We start from the raw sequence: 15,301 nt of genomic DNA on the forward strand, positions 1-15,301 counted from the left end.
AATGTGTGCTTTTGTGTGCTTTTTTTAAAATACAGAACTGTGTACGTACATGGCATAACCAAGCAGGATTTTGCACTGTGGCACTCTTCCATTCAGTTGGCAGCTGGGACAGACGGTATGGCTCTTGGCAACCAGCAAATGAATAAAAATGATGTTCCTATCATCGTGGATAGCTGCATTGCTTTTGTCACCCAATATGGTAAGTCGTTTATATTCCTATGAGATCTAATCATCTGTTTTTCATTTTCTAATTTTTGAAAAAGAGTTTATAAAATGTTTATATTGTAAGGAAGGACACTAAAAAGTTATCTTGCAAAGCTTTTTACCTTTGACCATTCCCCTCAGGTTTGTGTTATGATGGAATCTACCAGAAGAACGGTGACCCGGCGTGTGTGGCCCAGCTCCTGCAGGAGTTTACCAAGGATGCTCGGGTTGTTAAGCTACGAGCTCAAGACCACCGTCTAGAGGATGTCACAGACACACTCAAGAGCTTCCTGTCTCACAGTGAAGATGCTCTATTGGCTAAAGAGCTGTACCCTTTTTGGATCTCTGCCCTTGGTAAGTGCTGCCAACCACTTAATCTGTTCCTGTGAATGAGCATTAATTTGTGTTTAATTATAGATAAAACTACTCTAAAATCCAATGGGTTGTTATTGAAGGTGAATTCAGTAGTTCTTTAGCTAACTTTGCTGTTCTTTGTGTACTTTACTGTAAGTACCAATACCACAATGAGAGTTTCATGTAAATTTCACTGATACTATTGAGTTGTAGAGTGCGGTCCATACATGAATTAATTCCCATACCAGTCCAATAAAAAAGAAGTAACTATTTAGGATTTTCTCACCTTGTTTGTGTCGCTTCAATGTTTACGCTCATTTTTTGTCTTTGTCAGACTTCTGGCTTTAGATCATTTCTTCTTCTTCAGCCGTATATGTAGTGATTCTCCTATTGTCTCTGTTGGTAAAGCATGATGATAAGTGTGTTCCATTGTGTAATTTCGCTCTTTGCATCACTAAACAACACTACGCTACAAGCGTATCTACAGAGGTGGCAGCCAGTGAGTGTAAGGATTATCTGTCATTTCAACAACAACAACAAAAATAAATAAATAAATAAATAAATAAATAAATAAAAAATAAAAATACATAGAGGGGGTGACCCGCATCATACATAATTAAAACAATTTTTATAGAAAATTATTTAAAGTGCAGTCTTCATCTCATGTGAGTGTACACCATTCAGATGATTCTTCCCAAAACAATTTATTTTGTTAATGTGTTATACTTTTTAAATCAGCACCAAATTACTGAATACACCTTTAAGGATCTTGTTTTATCGTTTTCCAGTATTTTTTAGGTTTCATCTTGTCATTTGTGTAAAGCTAACAAAACTTTGTGTGTAAAAACAGTATATTTCTACATTAAAGTGTTTATTGTCCATGAATGCAGATGAACAGGATGAGAAGATCAGAGTGCAGAAATATTCATCCTACATTCAGAGTTTACCCAAGGTCAACAGGTCAACTCTTGGTGCCTTGCTGCAGCATTTGTACAGGTAATTTCCTCTTTTCGCAACAACACAATCTGCAATAACATCCTCTCAAGCCAGTAACATTTCCAGTTGGTATTGTGTTGATGAATTCTGGTTAAATAGCTCACAGTAAACATGGGCACTCCAAACCCTCACTGGGTATGTCAGATTGCTCGAAATATTTCTGTAATGACTGTAATTGTTTGAAGAAGGCTTAATTGGCCCTTTTGGCATATTTGGAGTGTAGCCTAACATTTCCCCCATGATGTACAATAATCGTTTTGTTGTCTTCAGGTCTACACAGCGTTTGCACCTGCCTGCTTTGTTTTTGTTGCTTATATATGCTTTCATTTAAATCTGCTCACTTCCTGTCATAGCTTTCTGGATAAAACTACCTTAAAGTTGTGCAAACAATAACACCGTGCCAATAAAAGCTGAGCCTTGTGGAGAATCCAACAGTTTTTACATATAATGAACACAGAGGGCTTATTCAGTGAATTCAGAAGTGTATATATGTGTTTACTTGAATGGACGGTGTGTGTTTACTCATCTATGATTTATGTAGGTCCACCAGTATTCATATATTTATGCACATATATTACATCTGCACAGGATCCAAAGGTGCTCTCACATCAACCAGATGAGCACACCGAAGCTGGCATGTGTTTTCTCCTCATGCCTGTTTCAAACGGAGGGACACACAGCTCAGGAGACCCGCGTGGTGGAGGACCTCATCAACAATTACATCCAGCTCTTCTCAGTGAGTTAAACGTGTGTCCTCTCTCAGGATTCAGACCTAGTTGATCTCTGTCACTCGATTCCCAAGAGCCTGCTAAATGTGAGACTGCTCCAATATTCACTTCCCTCATATTCATAGCATCGTATTCACGGTATGAGAGCCAAAATACATTTTCACAGTGCTGTTCTTATGATTTCACAGGTGTGTGGTGTTAATTAATTATTTATACCCTTATAACCCTATTGTTAGTACACAGGAGAGTTGATTTAGTTGTTATGGTTCTGCTTCATTAGTAGTCTCTTTGTTACAGAAGAATCTGATGCAAGAAATAGTATCTTGCTTGTATGTTGCTCATGAAAATACATAACTGATGAACAACAGGCCTGTCTGTGTTGAACCCCTCATTTGAAGAGGGCTATAACAAACTGGCAAGCTGTGGCTGTTTACCCATTACAGAGTATATGACAAACTTCATGGTGCTATAAACAGTGAAAAGCATTTCCATTCAACACCACGAAATGTGCAGCTCTAGTATAAGTGTGTGAAGAAGGGGATGGTGTTCGTGTTGCACTTGGACGCTTGCCTCTGTAATGGGATTTACAGTGATGCGCTGTGCTAATTCCCCCTCGGCACGCTCATACTTTCATAGGCCCCCTGGCTTCACACATACACGCACTTGTACTTTTAGGGAGAAGGAAATAAGGAGAGTGTGTTAAACGTGAAGTTTAGTGTGACAAAAAGCTATAATCTAAAGAAAAATATGAGAAATATGTAGTATAACATGATATGCTGGTGTAAATTAAAAGTTTACTATACACATAAACATGTTGTTTTTTTTTTTTAATTGTTATTACAAATGAGCCAACTGCTCAGTTTTTTTACATACTGCAAAGTAAATATCTAAATTTTCTCAAGCATTTAATAAAATATAACCTTTTTCTCCACAGTCTTAATGTTCTGATCAATTATGTATAGTTCCACCTGTAATGTTATACTGCTATATTATACCTTGCCGTTCAAAAAACTGGTGTCAATAAGATTTTTTTTAAAGAAATGAATATGTTTATTCAGCAAGGATGAGTTAAATTTATCAAAAGTTACAGTAAAGACTTTTACGTTCTTTAAAAAAAAACTATTTCAAATAAATTCTGTTCTTTTGAATGTTCTATTCATCAAATAATTCTGAAACAATGTATCATGGTTTTCACAAATAGTAAGCAACACAAATGTTCTCGACATTAAGCACCAATTCAGCATATTAAAATGATTTTTGAAGGATCACGTGACACTGAAGACTGAAGGAATGACTACTGAAAATTCAGCTTTGCCATTACTGGAATAAATTACATTTTAAAATATATTCACATAGAAAACATTATGTTAATTTGTAATGCTATTTCAAAATATTACTATTTTTACTTTATTTTTGATCAAATAAATGCAGACTTGATGCAGCATAAGAAACTTTGGCAACACTTAAAGACTTTATGTATAATGCATAAAGCATAAATGCATAAAGTATAAATAGTTGTAACCAAATGTATGTTATAATGCATTATATATTTTTATAAATAGTTGTAACCAAAGTTAAAATACATTATAATATTCACAGATTCCTTTACTTCTGAAATTGGTTGTTTGTTGTGTTTTAATGCATTATACTTTCTAAAGGTGTATAATAATGTATTATAACTGTGGTTACAATTATTCATGATACCATACAATGCATTATAAGCCATAATTAATGCAATAAAAATAATGCAGTATACGCTTTTATAATGCGTTATACATAAATGCTTTAGGTAAAGTGTTACTGAGACTTCTTTCAAAAACAATAAAAAATCTTACTGACCCCAAACTTTTGAATTGTAGTGTAATTAAATAAAACATTTAAAAAATGGAAATTTGCTTTGAGATCATATTTAACAGTGTTAGTAGTGTAAAAATAGCTTTAAGTGAGCATTAGATGATGGCAAAGGTAATCTAAATGTAAAAAAATAGGGTAAACAAACTTGTACAGTTAAATATTATCTTTAACTATTAAGTTTTCTGACGTGTCATTTTAAACGGGTCCTCTTATGGGATGCATTCTGAATAGTTTAAATGCCCTGTCTTTGCTGTTGGGGATGTGAGCAGGTCTGTTTACTGTGCACAGGGGCTTTAATCTCTGTTTATCTGTGCGGGTCCATTAAAACAGGTCAATGAAGACCAGGTTAGGCAAATGGAGAAAGAAAACAGCTTTATCACCAGGTGGAAGGACACCACAGTAAGTCACCCCTTTTAACCTTCCTGTTAAATAGGTGTTGGGGTGTGTGTGTGTGTGTGTGTGCGAGTGTGAGACAGAGATTTTTATAGAGTATGATGTTACAGTCCATAAATGTGTGCTTTTAGCTTTTAACCTGTTTGTGTTTGCATGTATGTGTGTACGTTTATACAGGTCACAGAATCACTTTGACCTGTATTGGTATTGTTTTGAGCAAATTAGAGCAAGCAAGCTCTTTGTGCTAGCTAACCTTTCCATCTCCTGCTTTATACCTCGCTGGCACAAGGAACAATTCGTACAGATAAGCTGAAAAACAGATTAATCTTCCTTTGTTTGCTGCTGTCCAAGTTTAAAAAGTTTCTGTGTATGTGTTCAAGTTGGGGCAAGGACAGTGTTTGAACTGGTCCATAGAAAATTCTTAAAGCATTTGAAAATCCTGTATCAGACTGTGCACAGATTTACACACTGAAACACACTACAGTACCAGTCTTTGCATTCTTTTTTTATTACTAATTTCCACATTTTAGAATAGTAGTAATGTCATATTTTTGACTTTTAGACCCCCCCAAAAATCTCAAAATCACTTTTAATTCATGAATTGAAATCATTATCATCACAGAAGAGATGTGTTTAAAGGGATAGTTCACCCAAAAATGAAAATTCTCTCATCATTTACTCACACTCAGGTTGTTCCAAACCTGTATAAATTTCTTTGTTCTGTTGAACACAAAGTAAGATATTTTGAAGAGAATTTTGAAGAAACTGAACAGTTTTGGGGCCCCATTGACTTCCATAGTATTTTATTTTCTACTATAGAAGTCAATGGTGCCCCAAAGCAGCCTGGTTACAAACTTTCTTCAAAATACCTTCCTTTGTGTTCAACAGAACAAAGAAATTCATACAGGTTTGGAACAACTTGAGGGTGAGTAAATGATAACAAAATTGTCATTTTTGGGTAAACTATCCCTTTAATTCATTTTTGTTTTAAATTGATTTTATAGTATTTTCCACAAATTTAATAGATCTGGACAGTGCATGAATGTCAAGTCATTGGCCCATTTATGTATGAAAAACTCTTTTTAAGCAAAAGCCTTTAGATCAGTGGTTCTCAACAGCCACCCATTGTCCAACACATTATTTAAATACACATTTAATACACATTATCCCTCCAAGATATTTTCTCTGGTATTTAATTTGTTTTTGTTTTTTTCCATTTTGTTATTTATGAAGATTCAAGGTTCTGATTCTGTATTTTCTTCAATAATTTATTTTATTTTTTTTTATTGAGGAGAAAAAAACTAAAATGCAGCGTTTGGCATATTAATTAAGTTATCTATCTATCTATCTATCTATCTATCTATCTATCTATATATATGTAAATCATTTTAACCCCCTCTGAAGTTTGCTTAGGCCCCCCAGTGGGTCCGGGCCCCTTGGTTGGGAACCACTTCTGTGAGAAACATGTATTCAGCTAGTAGTGTCCAAACTTTTGACTGATACTATTCATTGGGTGCAAAAATAACCATGTTTTGCTGTATGAAACAGAATATTTGAATAAAAGTGTTTATACACTGTTCTTATAGAATGTTACAGTAGCATATGTGTCATTTACGCTACATTTAAATACATTTTGCCAAAGCAGTTTAGAAAGGAAGCTTTAATCTCTGGTTTACATGAGCTAAGATGTTTGCCAGCTTTTGTTGTGTAATGCGGCTAAATGATGTGTGGGACTCCAGCTGTGTGTCATTTAGTCAGACACATACAGACACTGGTCTGAACTGAATGGGCTGTTGATTGCTTTTGTGTTTTATCCATAAAGACTGCTGTATACTGTTGGGTGCTTAGTTTCTTAGAAAAGCTGTTCTTTCTTTCTTTGTTTCTTTCTGTATGTTTATATGAAAGTATAAGTATTTAAATCTAAGTCATGTGTGTTTTGTCTCTCTGTGTACCTGTGTTAGCAGTTCTCTCCTGCTGGTGACCTGATATTTGAAGTCTACTTGGAAAAAAAGGAGCCAGAGAAGTGTTGTTTAATCAAGGTTTGTTTCCCTTCTGTGGTGTGTGTGACTGTCTGGCTGTCTGTGTGTCTGAACCTAGAGGGTATTCTGCCACAGACTAAATCAAACTGCAGTTAATCAAAGGCATGTTTGATTTAATTGTGAGAGTAATTGTGTTTTATCAGTATTCAAGATAAACCTCAGTTAATAGAGGTTGTTTCAGAGTGTTTTTTTTTTCTCTTGACACTTCTTTGATATCTTTTTTCCCTATTTCCCATTCAATTTTCCTCCAGCAAAAATAGATAAATCCTTTTGCAGAAGGAAATGAACATTAAAAAACACTGATAACAGATTGATACTGATGTCTGTCTCTATAAGGTGTCTCCCAACATGAGGTCAGATGAGCTTGCCGTCTGCACTCTGGAGATGAAGGGAGTGGAGGTCAAAGCTCAAGATCTTTGGACCACTTTTGAGGTCATTGAGAATGGAGAGATGGGTATGGTTACGCTGCTGTTAAATCTTTAAAATACACTAAAAACAATTAAAATCAAAACTTAAATGTAACTTATGAGTGAATTCTTTTTTTAGCAAATTATTAGAGCATTTAACAATGTTCCTCCTAAAGCTTACAGACACATTAAAATGCTTCAATAGCTAAGTGAATGCGCATGATTAGTACTATTATTATTTCATGGTGGTTATTATGAGAAACTATTAACAGATTGTGATGGCATTGGTGGGAGGGGGAGACAGGTGGTGCAAGAGTGATTTTTGCCAATAGCAAGCATTGTGTTTTCCTTTTTACAAATTACAACTTGATAATGGATCTATTTTGCACTTGAGTGTGTTTTCTAATCATAGTCAGATTGGCTGGCGATAATTACAAATTTGCACTACATAATTATGCTTGTGTGGAGGACAAACCCAAAGCACAAACAGTTTTTAGGGGGTGGTGATGAGGAGGATTCTTTTTTGTTTGTTTGTTTTTCCATGTTATCTGTATGTGTTATTTTTAAGTGAAGTGATATAAGAATATACAGTCTGGCCTTTTTGGCCAGAAACATATTCTACACATGTACACACATGCTTGTCCACCGCATTGCAACATACGTTCCATTGTATATACTTAGATGAATTGTGCCCTGACACATTTTGGAGCACAATGATGTGTGAAATCAAGCTTGCGCAGCTAGAAGCGTTTGTTCACATATTTGCATAGCATATGTTTCTGGCCTCTATTTCTTGGAGTCTCAATCAGTTGTAAAATAAGTCAGATGAAGATTTGCTTTCACTTATCCTACCTTTAATTTCTTTCTGTGCTCAGAGCGGCCCTTACACTACAAAGAGAAGATTCTGGAGCAGGTATTGGAGTGGAGCTCTCTGGAGGATCCCAGCTCAGCCTTCCTGCTCATTAAGAAATATTCTGGTTCTAAAATGACAGATTCCAACTCAGGTACCAACAATGAATGTCCTAATTCACCCCAGCAGATTGCTCCAAACTATGATTCAAAAATGAAACAACTATATTGTCCTATTACATTTACAGACATTTAATTGGGGCCACATTCAAAGATCAGCTTCTGGTTATGCTTAGAACAGTTCTTAAAGGGATAGTTCACCCAAAAATGAAAATTCTGTTGTTACTAAGTCAATGGCTAACCTACTGTCAACTGTCTGGTTACCAACATACTTTAAAATATCTTCTTTTGTGTTCATCTGAATAAAAAAAGAGACTCATACTCATACAGGTTTGGAACATCATGAGGGTGAATTGTCCCTTTAATTTCATTATATATTATATCTCATATTTGTCCAGCGTTGACAATTTCAGCATGTCTCAGTATATATGTATTCTATTCACTAAATGAACACAAGGAATAATGATATTGTCTATTTAATAGTTTTAATTTTTATGCATCAATAAAACAGTGCAGTTCACATATTTTTAGTAAAATACTAAAATGAACATTGTTCAGGTGAGGACCAAAACAAAACATTGAATTAGAGTTGAAAACAGACAGTTTGAACTGATTCCTGGTAATTAATCAGAATAAACAATGTTAAAGCCGTTTTCGCAAGTGAGGTTAAAACTGGAGACATCTGTCTTATGTTGATTTTAATAATGAAACATCCTACATGGAGACTCCCGTGAACATTTTCCAGTGATGACACTAATAAATCACTGAATTTAGTTTTTTGAATCGATTAACTGAATTAACTGTATAGCTATCAAAATCATTGTGAAAATAGTGTGAATATTTGATAAATCATCCAGTCCTAGTTACTACCAGTCATAAAGTTTTCTGATTTCATAACTTTTTACAGCCTCAGTACCAATTTCCTGATCAATTTTTCACTCTTGATGATGAATGGAGTACTTGCAGAAAAGCAAAGAAGGTTTTTTTTAGAGAGTGCATTTATACACTTTTTGGTTTCCTATTGAAACTATCAGTAATGGCAGAAATCATAATTTTGTACCTGCGCTGAGTAATAGCTTTTCTGCATGCCTCACTAAAGATATTAATATATATTAAGCAGTGCTGTTATGCAAAGGTTTATTCATTTGCCAGGATGTGTAATTGCTAGACTCTCAAATGTGTTAAGCTGGAAATGTGTTGCAGTAGAGATTTCAACTTTAGACATTTTAAAAATGTATGGCACTGCTACAGTTTGAAGCAGTGGGGCCACGCTGGTGCAATGCTACAGTATACATATAGTTTGTACTGTAAGTCTCATAAATAGTTCATGGTATGACTCAGTATGTCTTATTTGTGTTCTTCTGTGTTTGTGACAGATAAACTGAAAGACTTCATTAAAGGAGAGCAACTCAAATTTAAAGATGGTTCTTCCAAACTGCTATTGGGCAATAAGTTTCAGGACCGATACCTGGTGCTACAAAAGAAAAAACTGCTGTTATACAAGGACATAAAAGTATGTCTCTTATATTTTCTTATATTTTCTTTTTTTAACAAATCAAATTGTTTGCAGGGTGTTTAAGTATCTCTGCTCATGGTAATATTTAAATAGCTCCATCCCCACTGTTCATCAGGATCAGCCTCTGCTCAGTATCGCTGTTCACCAGCAGTCTGTCAGCAGTTGCCAGTTTACCAATTTAGATTTTCCAGCTTGGCATTTCATATTAGCTCTGTTTGTTTTCTTAGCATGCATTTACAGATGAAATAGTAATTAAAAAACACAGCGGATGTGAAATTACCTGCTTTGGGCCAATCACAGGGGTCTGCTTGTAATAAGCATGGAAGAAAAAAAAAGGAAACAAATAAACCCGTAATGGCTATTTTCATTTTGAATTAAAGTAATGTGGGACTTCTCATACCCCCTGAATTGAGTACAGTGATTTAAACGACTGCAGTCTGTTAGGTTTCTTTCTCTGTAATATCTCTTTTTACTTACTTTATTCACTCCGTGCACACACCGATCTGCTCTTCCTCAGGGGCACACGCTCCATGAGCTAAGACACAGTCTCCTAAAGAGTGCAAGATGTGTTAATAACTGATATTTGAGCAAAGTGTGAGGATGTGTGTATGTGTGTGTGTGAGACCGGGAGGGAAATGGAGGGAAGGCGGAGAGGCGAAGACACTCTGAATGAAGGCTGTTCTTTTCTTAATTAGTGTAATTTCTGGCTGCTGCAGAATATTCAGCTAATTATCAAGTGAAGAAGGTGGGAATTGGCTGTGAAGCAGAAATTTAATTGATATTCTGATGCCTTTGTTTTTTGTTTCGTGCATTTTTGTAAGTTAGGATCCTCGGTTAGATCTCATTTTGCCGCCGTTGATGTGTTCGCCTGTGCCGCTCGTGTTTTGCAGTGCATTACGTACGAAGTACATCCCTTCCAGGCAACAACAACAGTGTTGTCGGCACATGTAGTTTACACAATGCCCTTGGGCTCCCAACAGCTGTAAACAGGAAATTGCCATTTTTCCCCCCTTTTGATTCAAGTGAATGAGCTGGGGGAAATAAAGCAGTTTTTTTCCCTTTCACTCTACTTTTCTGCATACAGTATGTGCATCAGTTTTAGTACCTGGTGACTGTTTGGAAATATTTCTAATAGATATATAGCATTATTAGGTAGCATTTTAAAGGGTTAGTTCACCCAAAAATGAAAATTCTGTCATTAATTACTCGCTCTCATGTTGTTCCAAACCAGTAAGACTTTCGTTCATTTTCGGAACACAAATGAAGATCTTTTTGATGAAATCTGAGAGTTTTCTGTCCCTCCATAGACAGCTACATGACTATAACTATGACGCTTTAAAAAGTTCATAAAGATATCATAAAACTAATCCATATGAATTGAGTGGTTTAGTCCAAATTTTTGCTTATTTTCGCAGATTGAATTTAGGCTTTTTTTCACATATAAGCATTTATCAACTCACACATCAGTTGTGGTTAACGGAAGCTCTAAAGCATGTTTGCTTGACGTGCGAGAACTAATAAGGTTCGTTCTTGTGTGTTACGCAGCACGTTTGATCTTCCGGAAGAGGTTTGTTCTTGCGCATCAAGCAGGTTCGGTTGAGCTTTTGTTTATGTTTGCTGATCAATGTTTATATGTGAATAAAAGCCTAAATTAAATATGTTCATCATCTAAAGCGATCAAGTCTCTTCAAAAAAATTTGGACTAAACCACTCAATTCATATGGTTTAGTTCTATGATCTCTTTATAAACTTCAAAGCTTCAAAGTTTCAGTTGCATAGATAACTATGGAGGGACAGAAAGCTTTCAGATTTCATCAAAAAGATCTTCATTTGAGTTCCGAAGAACAAAAGTATTGTGGGTGTGGAACGACATGAGGGTGAGTAATTAATAACAGAATTTTCATTTTTTGGGTGAACTAACCCTTTAAACCTAATCCTATAGTAAGTACATGTAATTAATTAATATTACGTACTACTTAAATGTCTAATTACACTGTAACAAGGACACCTCAAAATAACCTAGTTTACACTACAGGACTTTAACCCTCTGGGGTCTGAGGATTTTTGGGGCCCTGGAGAAGTTTTGACATGCCCTGACATTTGTGCTTTTTTCAGTTGTTCATAAACATATTAATGGAAAAAGTGTCATTACACTGTATTCAGCACAAACTAGGCTACAATAATATGTGAGGAACATGTATGTACATGTTTGTGTTTTTGAAGGAATAACGTTTATGCGTGGTTATTGAAAAAACAAAAAACTTAAGTCACTGAAATAAAGCCAAAAAAAAAAAAAAATTAAATCTGTGTTCACAAGACGTCTGGGTATTGGAGGTTGTAGACTAGAGTTTTAGCTTCAAAATGATGTAAAAATTATCCTGCCTACTCGTTCATATAAAACAATATATTGATTTAGTTTTTGTAAGACACTTTTTGTCAAGAAACACAGTATGCATGGAGGCGTGAATCATCATGAATAATGAGGTAATTCACACCTGAGAAGACAAAAGAATCGCATAAAGAACCTCTAATGAGCTGCATAATAATGAGGCCCTTTAGTCAGGTAGGCTGTGAAAAAACCCTCTGTGATCATGTCTCAAGCTCATCATGGTGTATATTAAACATACAGAAAAAACAGCAATACTGTGAAATATTATTACAATTTAAAATGATGGTATTCTATTATATACTTTAAAATATAATGTATTTCTGTGATGCAAAACGTCTGAACATTCATGTTACCTCTATGGCATTTCATATAGCCTTTTAGCTTAAAAGCATGCACATTTGGAGAAATATTGATGGATTCTCATATGTTTATATCAATTTTCTATACAGAGGAGTAATATTTATTCAGTATTTATTGTCATCACTATGAACGCTGGATTCTGTGTTTTCAATTCATACTTGCAGCCGGAGGGCGCTCTGTACACCTTTAGTCCACAAATTAATCTAAAGAAGAACAGGACATTCAGGAACTAACGGCATGTCTTCCAGAGGTCTCTAACCATGGCTTTCAAGACAATAAATACACGATTGAGACGATGTATACATGTATTGCCTCAGAATTTGCGTCTGAATAGCGCTCGCTCCGTGGGCGTGGCCGCATTAGTGGATAATGAGCTGAATCACGGACTTCTGACATGTGTCTCTTTTCATACAGATTACATAAGCACAGAATTTTTATTTTCGATTTGACTTACATGATTTAAAACCTGACATTTCAACATTTCTTTAGACATAAGTCTAATTTTTTTGTGATTAGTATTCACTAAGTTACAGTTCATTTTCTGAGAATATCAGATTGGACTTTGTTCGGGAGACGACAGATCACGCATCATGTTAGTTTTCTTTATTTTGCAAAAAACACAACATTTTGTTTTTACTCTGAGTGTACACAAATAAAAGAAGATATTCCACAGATTAAAATGGTGTATAACTCTTAATTGTATGTGCAACATTGACGGATTATTTTAAGTCTCTTTCACACTGGTAAGAAAAAAACCGAGGTGGTGACCGCCGACCCAAGGGAGTTAAACGTCAGCAGATCGCTGTGCTGTTCAGACTACATGACTTCCTGTGGAGTCTTGAAGTTGTTGTGGTGTTCACACTACATGACACTACGTAAATGATCCGCAATAGGGGGCTACACACTACACGAGCTGACAACAACTCTGTCACCCAATGACTCTATCTGGTCCCCAAACCACATTTTGTCTCGAAAACACACACGAGAAGTGGAACCCCCTCACAAACACACACACACACACACACCGAAACACACTTGCAAATACATGACCAACCAAATAAAACACATTTTTATTCCGTTTCCATGAGCAAAAACTGAAATATACAGATACACAAGTGCCCCTTGAACATATCTTAATATTCTCATTTTTCCAAGAGTACTGTTGTTTTCTCCGTTCGATGATGTGCCTGATGAATTAATTACACAAAAGTTATTCATGTTTCGCGAAGAGTAACGCAAATACATTACCAACCAAACAAAAACACATTCGATTCATGAGTGTTGTAGGGAGTCATGCTCGGGCTGATATCTGATGATCAGTTTCGATTCACTAAATAAATTAATTCATTAAATACCTATTTACAATAATAAAATAACTAGAGAACTGAATGATTCAAATCAGCTCGAAAATGCTATCTCATGAAACAAAGGCGAATTTAAAGGTAGGCTATACTGTGTTATTTCATCAGTCAATCGTGAAATTCTGGTGGTTGAAAGCTTTTTAAATTCCAGTGAGCGTGCACGCGTAGAATCTGAGTGAGAGCAGAGACTACTGTGTATTTGCGAGCGCACGTCCATTGAGAATATCTCGTGTTTTTCCGTGGGTGCTCGACCATTTCCGTGGGTGCTCGGGATCGGCGCTCATTGCTCTCATTGGCTGTAGCTCGTCATGACACGTGACACCACAGGATGTCGAGTCGGCCGACAGCTCCAGATATTTGGCATGCTAGATATTTGTGTGGCGTCGGTGAGGCGTTGGCGAGGCGTCAGCGAGAGTCTTTGATGCCTCTTTGAGTAGTTCACACATAAAGATTGGCAGGCGCTGATCACTCGCTGATTTGCCCCTGATCACAGCCCGACCTGCTAAATATCTAGAGCTGTCGGCTGACTCGATATCCTGTGGTGTCACGTGTCGCGACGCAACAGCCAATGAAATATACACTGATGTCTATGGAAGAAGCAATAACAATCCATTCAAATAGCCTATAATTTGCCAACGTTTATTCATATCAGATACACATTGTGTAAGTAACTATAAAGCTCACTCTATTCTTCTCCCAGTTCACCGGCCACATGTATTTCGGTAAAGGAATTCACGTGCTGTAGCCTATAAATCCGACTGACAGGACTCTCTGAACTAAAGCGCAAACAAACAAGGCGGCGCCCATCTCGCGTTATAGATTAAGATCAAGATCATGATGGAGGTTTTTAAATGACAAAACACTTTACTTGCAAATATATGAGAATCGGAATATCAGATAGTTGATGACATGGTGAGAAAAGCGATACATCTGTCATACAGTGTGGCTGCGGTGTGTCACGTGACAATCATGACGCACCGTCATGGAAACAATAAAGGAAACATTCTAATGGTGGCCTTAACTCTGGGAGGTCAGCCAGAATATTTTAAACTTATGTGTGGAAGGGTCCATTTAATTTTAATTAAATTTAATTCAAAATTTAATCTAATTTCTTCCCATTTTCAAATAAGGTCGTTGGGTGACAGTTGTCGTCAGCTCGTGTAGTGTGTAACCCCCTGTTGCGGATCATTTACGTAGTGTCATGTAGTGTGAACACCACAACAACTTCAAGACTCCACAGCAAGTCACGTAGTCTGAACAGCACAGCGATCTGCCGACGTTTAAAGTCCTGTAGTGTAAACCTGGCATAACTTGCAAATCGGGCTTAAAATCCTGTAGTGTGAACTTGGCATAAAGCGTAATCCATGCAATAAAGCAGCATTAAAATGAGCTAGGTTGTATATACTGTAAAATATGTGTAGATACAGCGTTATTTTAAATAAATGCATTGTGTTGATTTTGAAACGTGTCATTGTTTCCACAGAGTACCAAGCCAGAAAGAGAGGCTTCAATAAAATCTGTTAAATGTTACTTAGGGCTACGAAGGAAGTTGAAACCAACAAGCAGGTAAATGGTCTTAAGTATTTATCTAGTGCTATACCACAAAAATAAATAAATAAATAAATTAAAGCAGTTATTCTCTTTTAACATTTAACAAAAGTGTTACCTAATTGCATCTTGCTCAAGTTCATTAACAAACTGGTGCCTTTTGCAACAATTTCTCCAAACCCT

General features: G+C 36.0%; 1 protein-coding gene across 3 annotated transcripts in view; it reads left to right on the top strand.

The window, feature by feature from the left end:
• The window catches only part of arap2 (ArfGAP with RhoGAP domain, ankyrin repeat and PH domain 2), a 117,096-nt gene that overhangs the window by 89,868 nt on the left and 11,927 nt on the right, over nt 1-15,301 (top strand). For 2 of the 3 annotated variants that reach the window (XM_051901517.1, XM_051901516.1), the window contains exons 20-29: nt 36-199; nt 346-558; nt 1,449-1,554; nt 2,143-2,290; nt 4,467-4,535; nt 6,491-6,568; nt 6,905-7,022; nt 7,851-7,979; nt 9,321-9,457; nt 15,054-15,136. In XM_051901517.1, coding sequence (XP_051757477.1) covers nt 36-199; nt 346-558; nt 1,449-1,554; nt 2,143-2,290; nt 4,467-4,535; nt 6,491-6,568; nt 6,905-7,022; nt 7,851-7,979; nt 9,321-9,457; nt 15,054-15,136 — 1,245 coding nt within the window. The remainder of the gene's footprint in view (nt 1-35; nt 200-345; nt 559-1,448; nt 1,555-2,142; nt 2,291-4,466; nt 4,536-6,490; nt 6,569-6,904; nt 7,023-7,850; nt 7,980-9,320; nt 9,458-15,053; nt 15,137-15,301) is intronic. The other variant, XM_051901519.1, reaches the window with a different exon arrangement.

The sequence above is a fragment of the Ctenopharyngodon idella genome, chromosome 7, assembly GCF_019924925.1.
Source record: "Ctenopharyngodon idella isolate HZGC_01 chromosome 7, HZGC01, whole genome shotgun sequence".
Taxonomy (NCBI): Eukaryota; Metazoa; Chordata; class Actinopteri; order Cypriniformes; family Xenocyprididae; genus Ctenopharyngodon; species Ctenopharyngodon idella.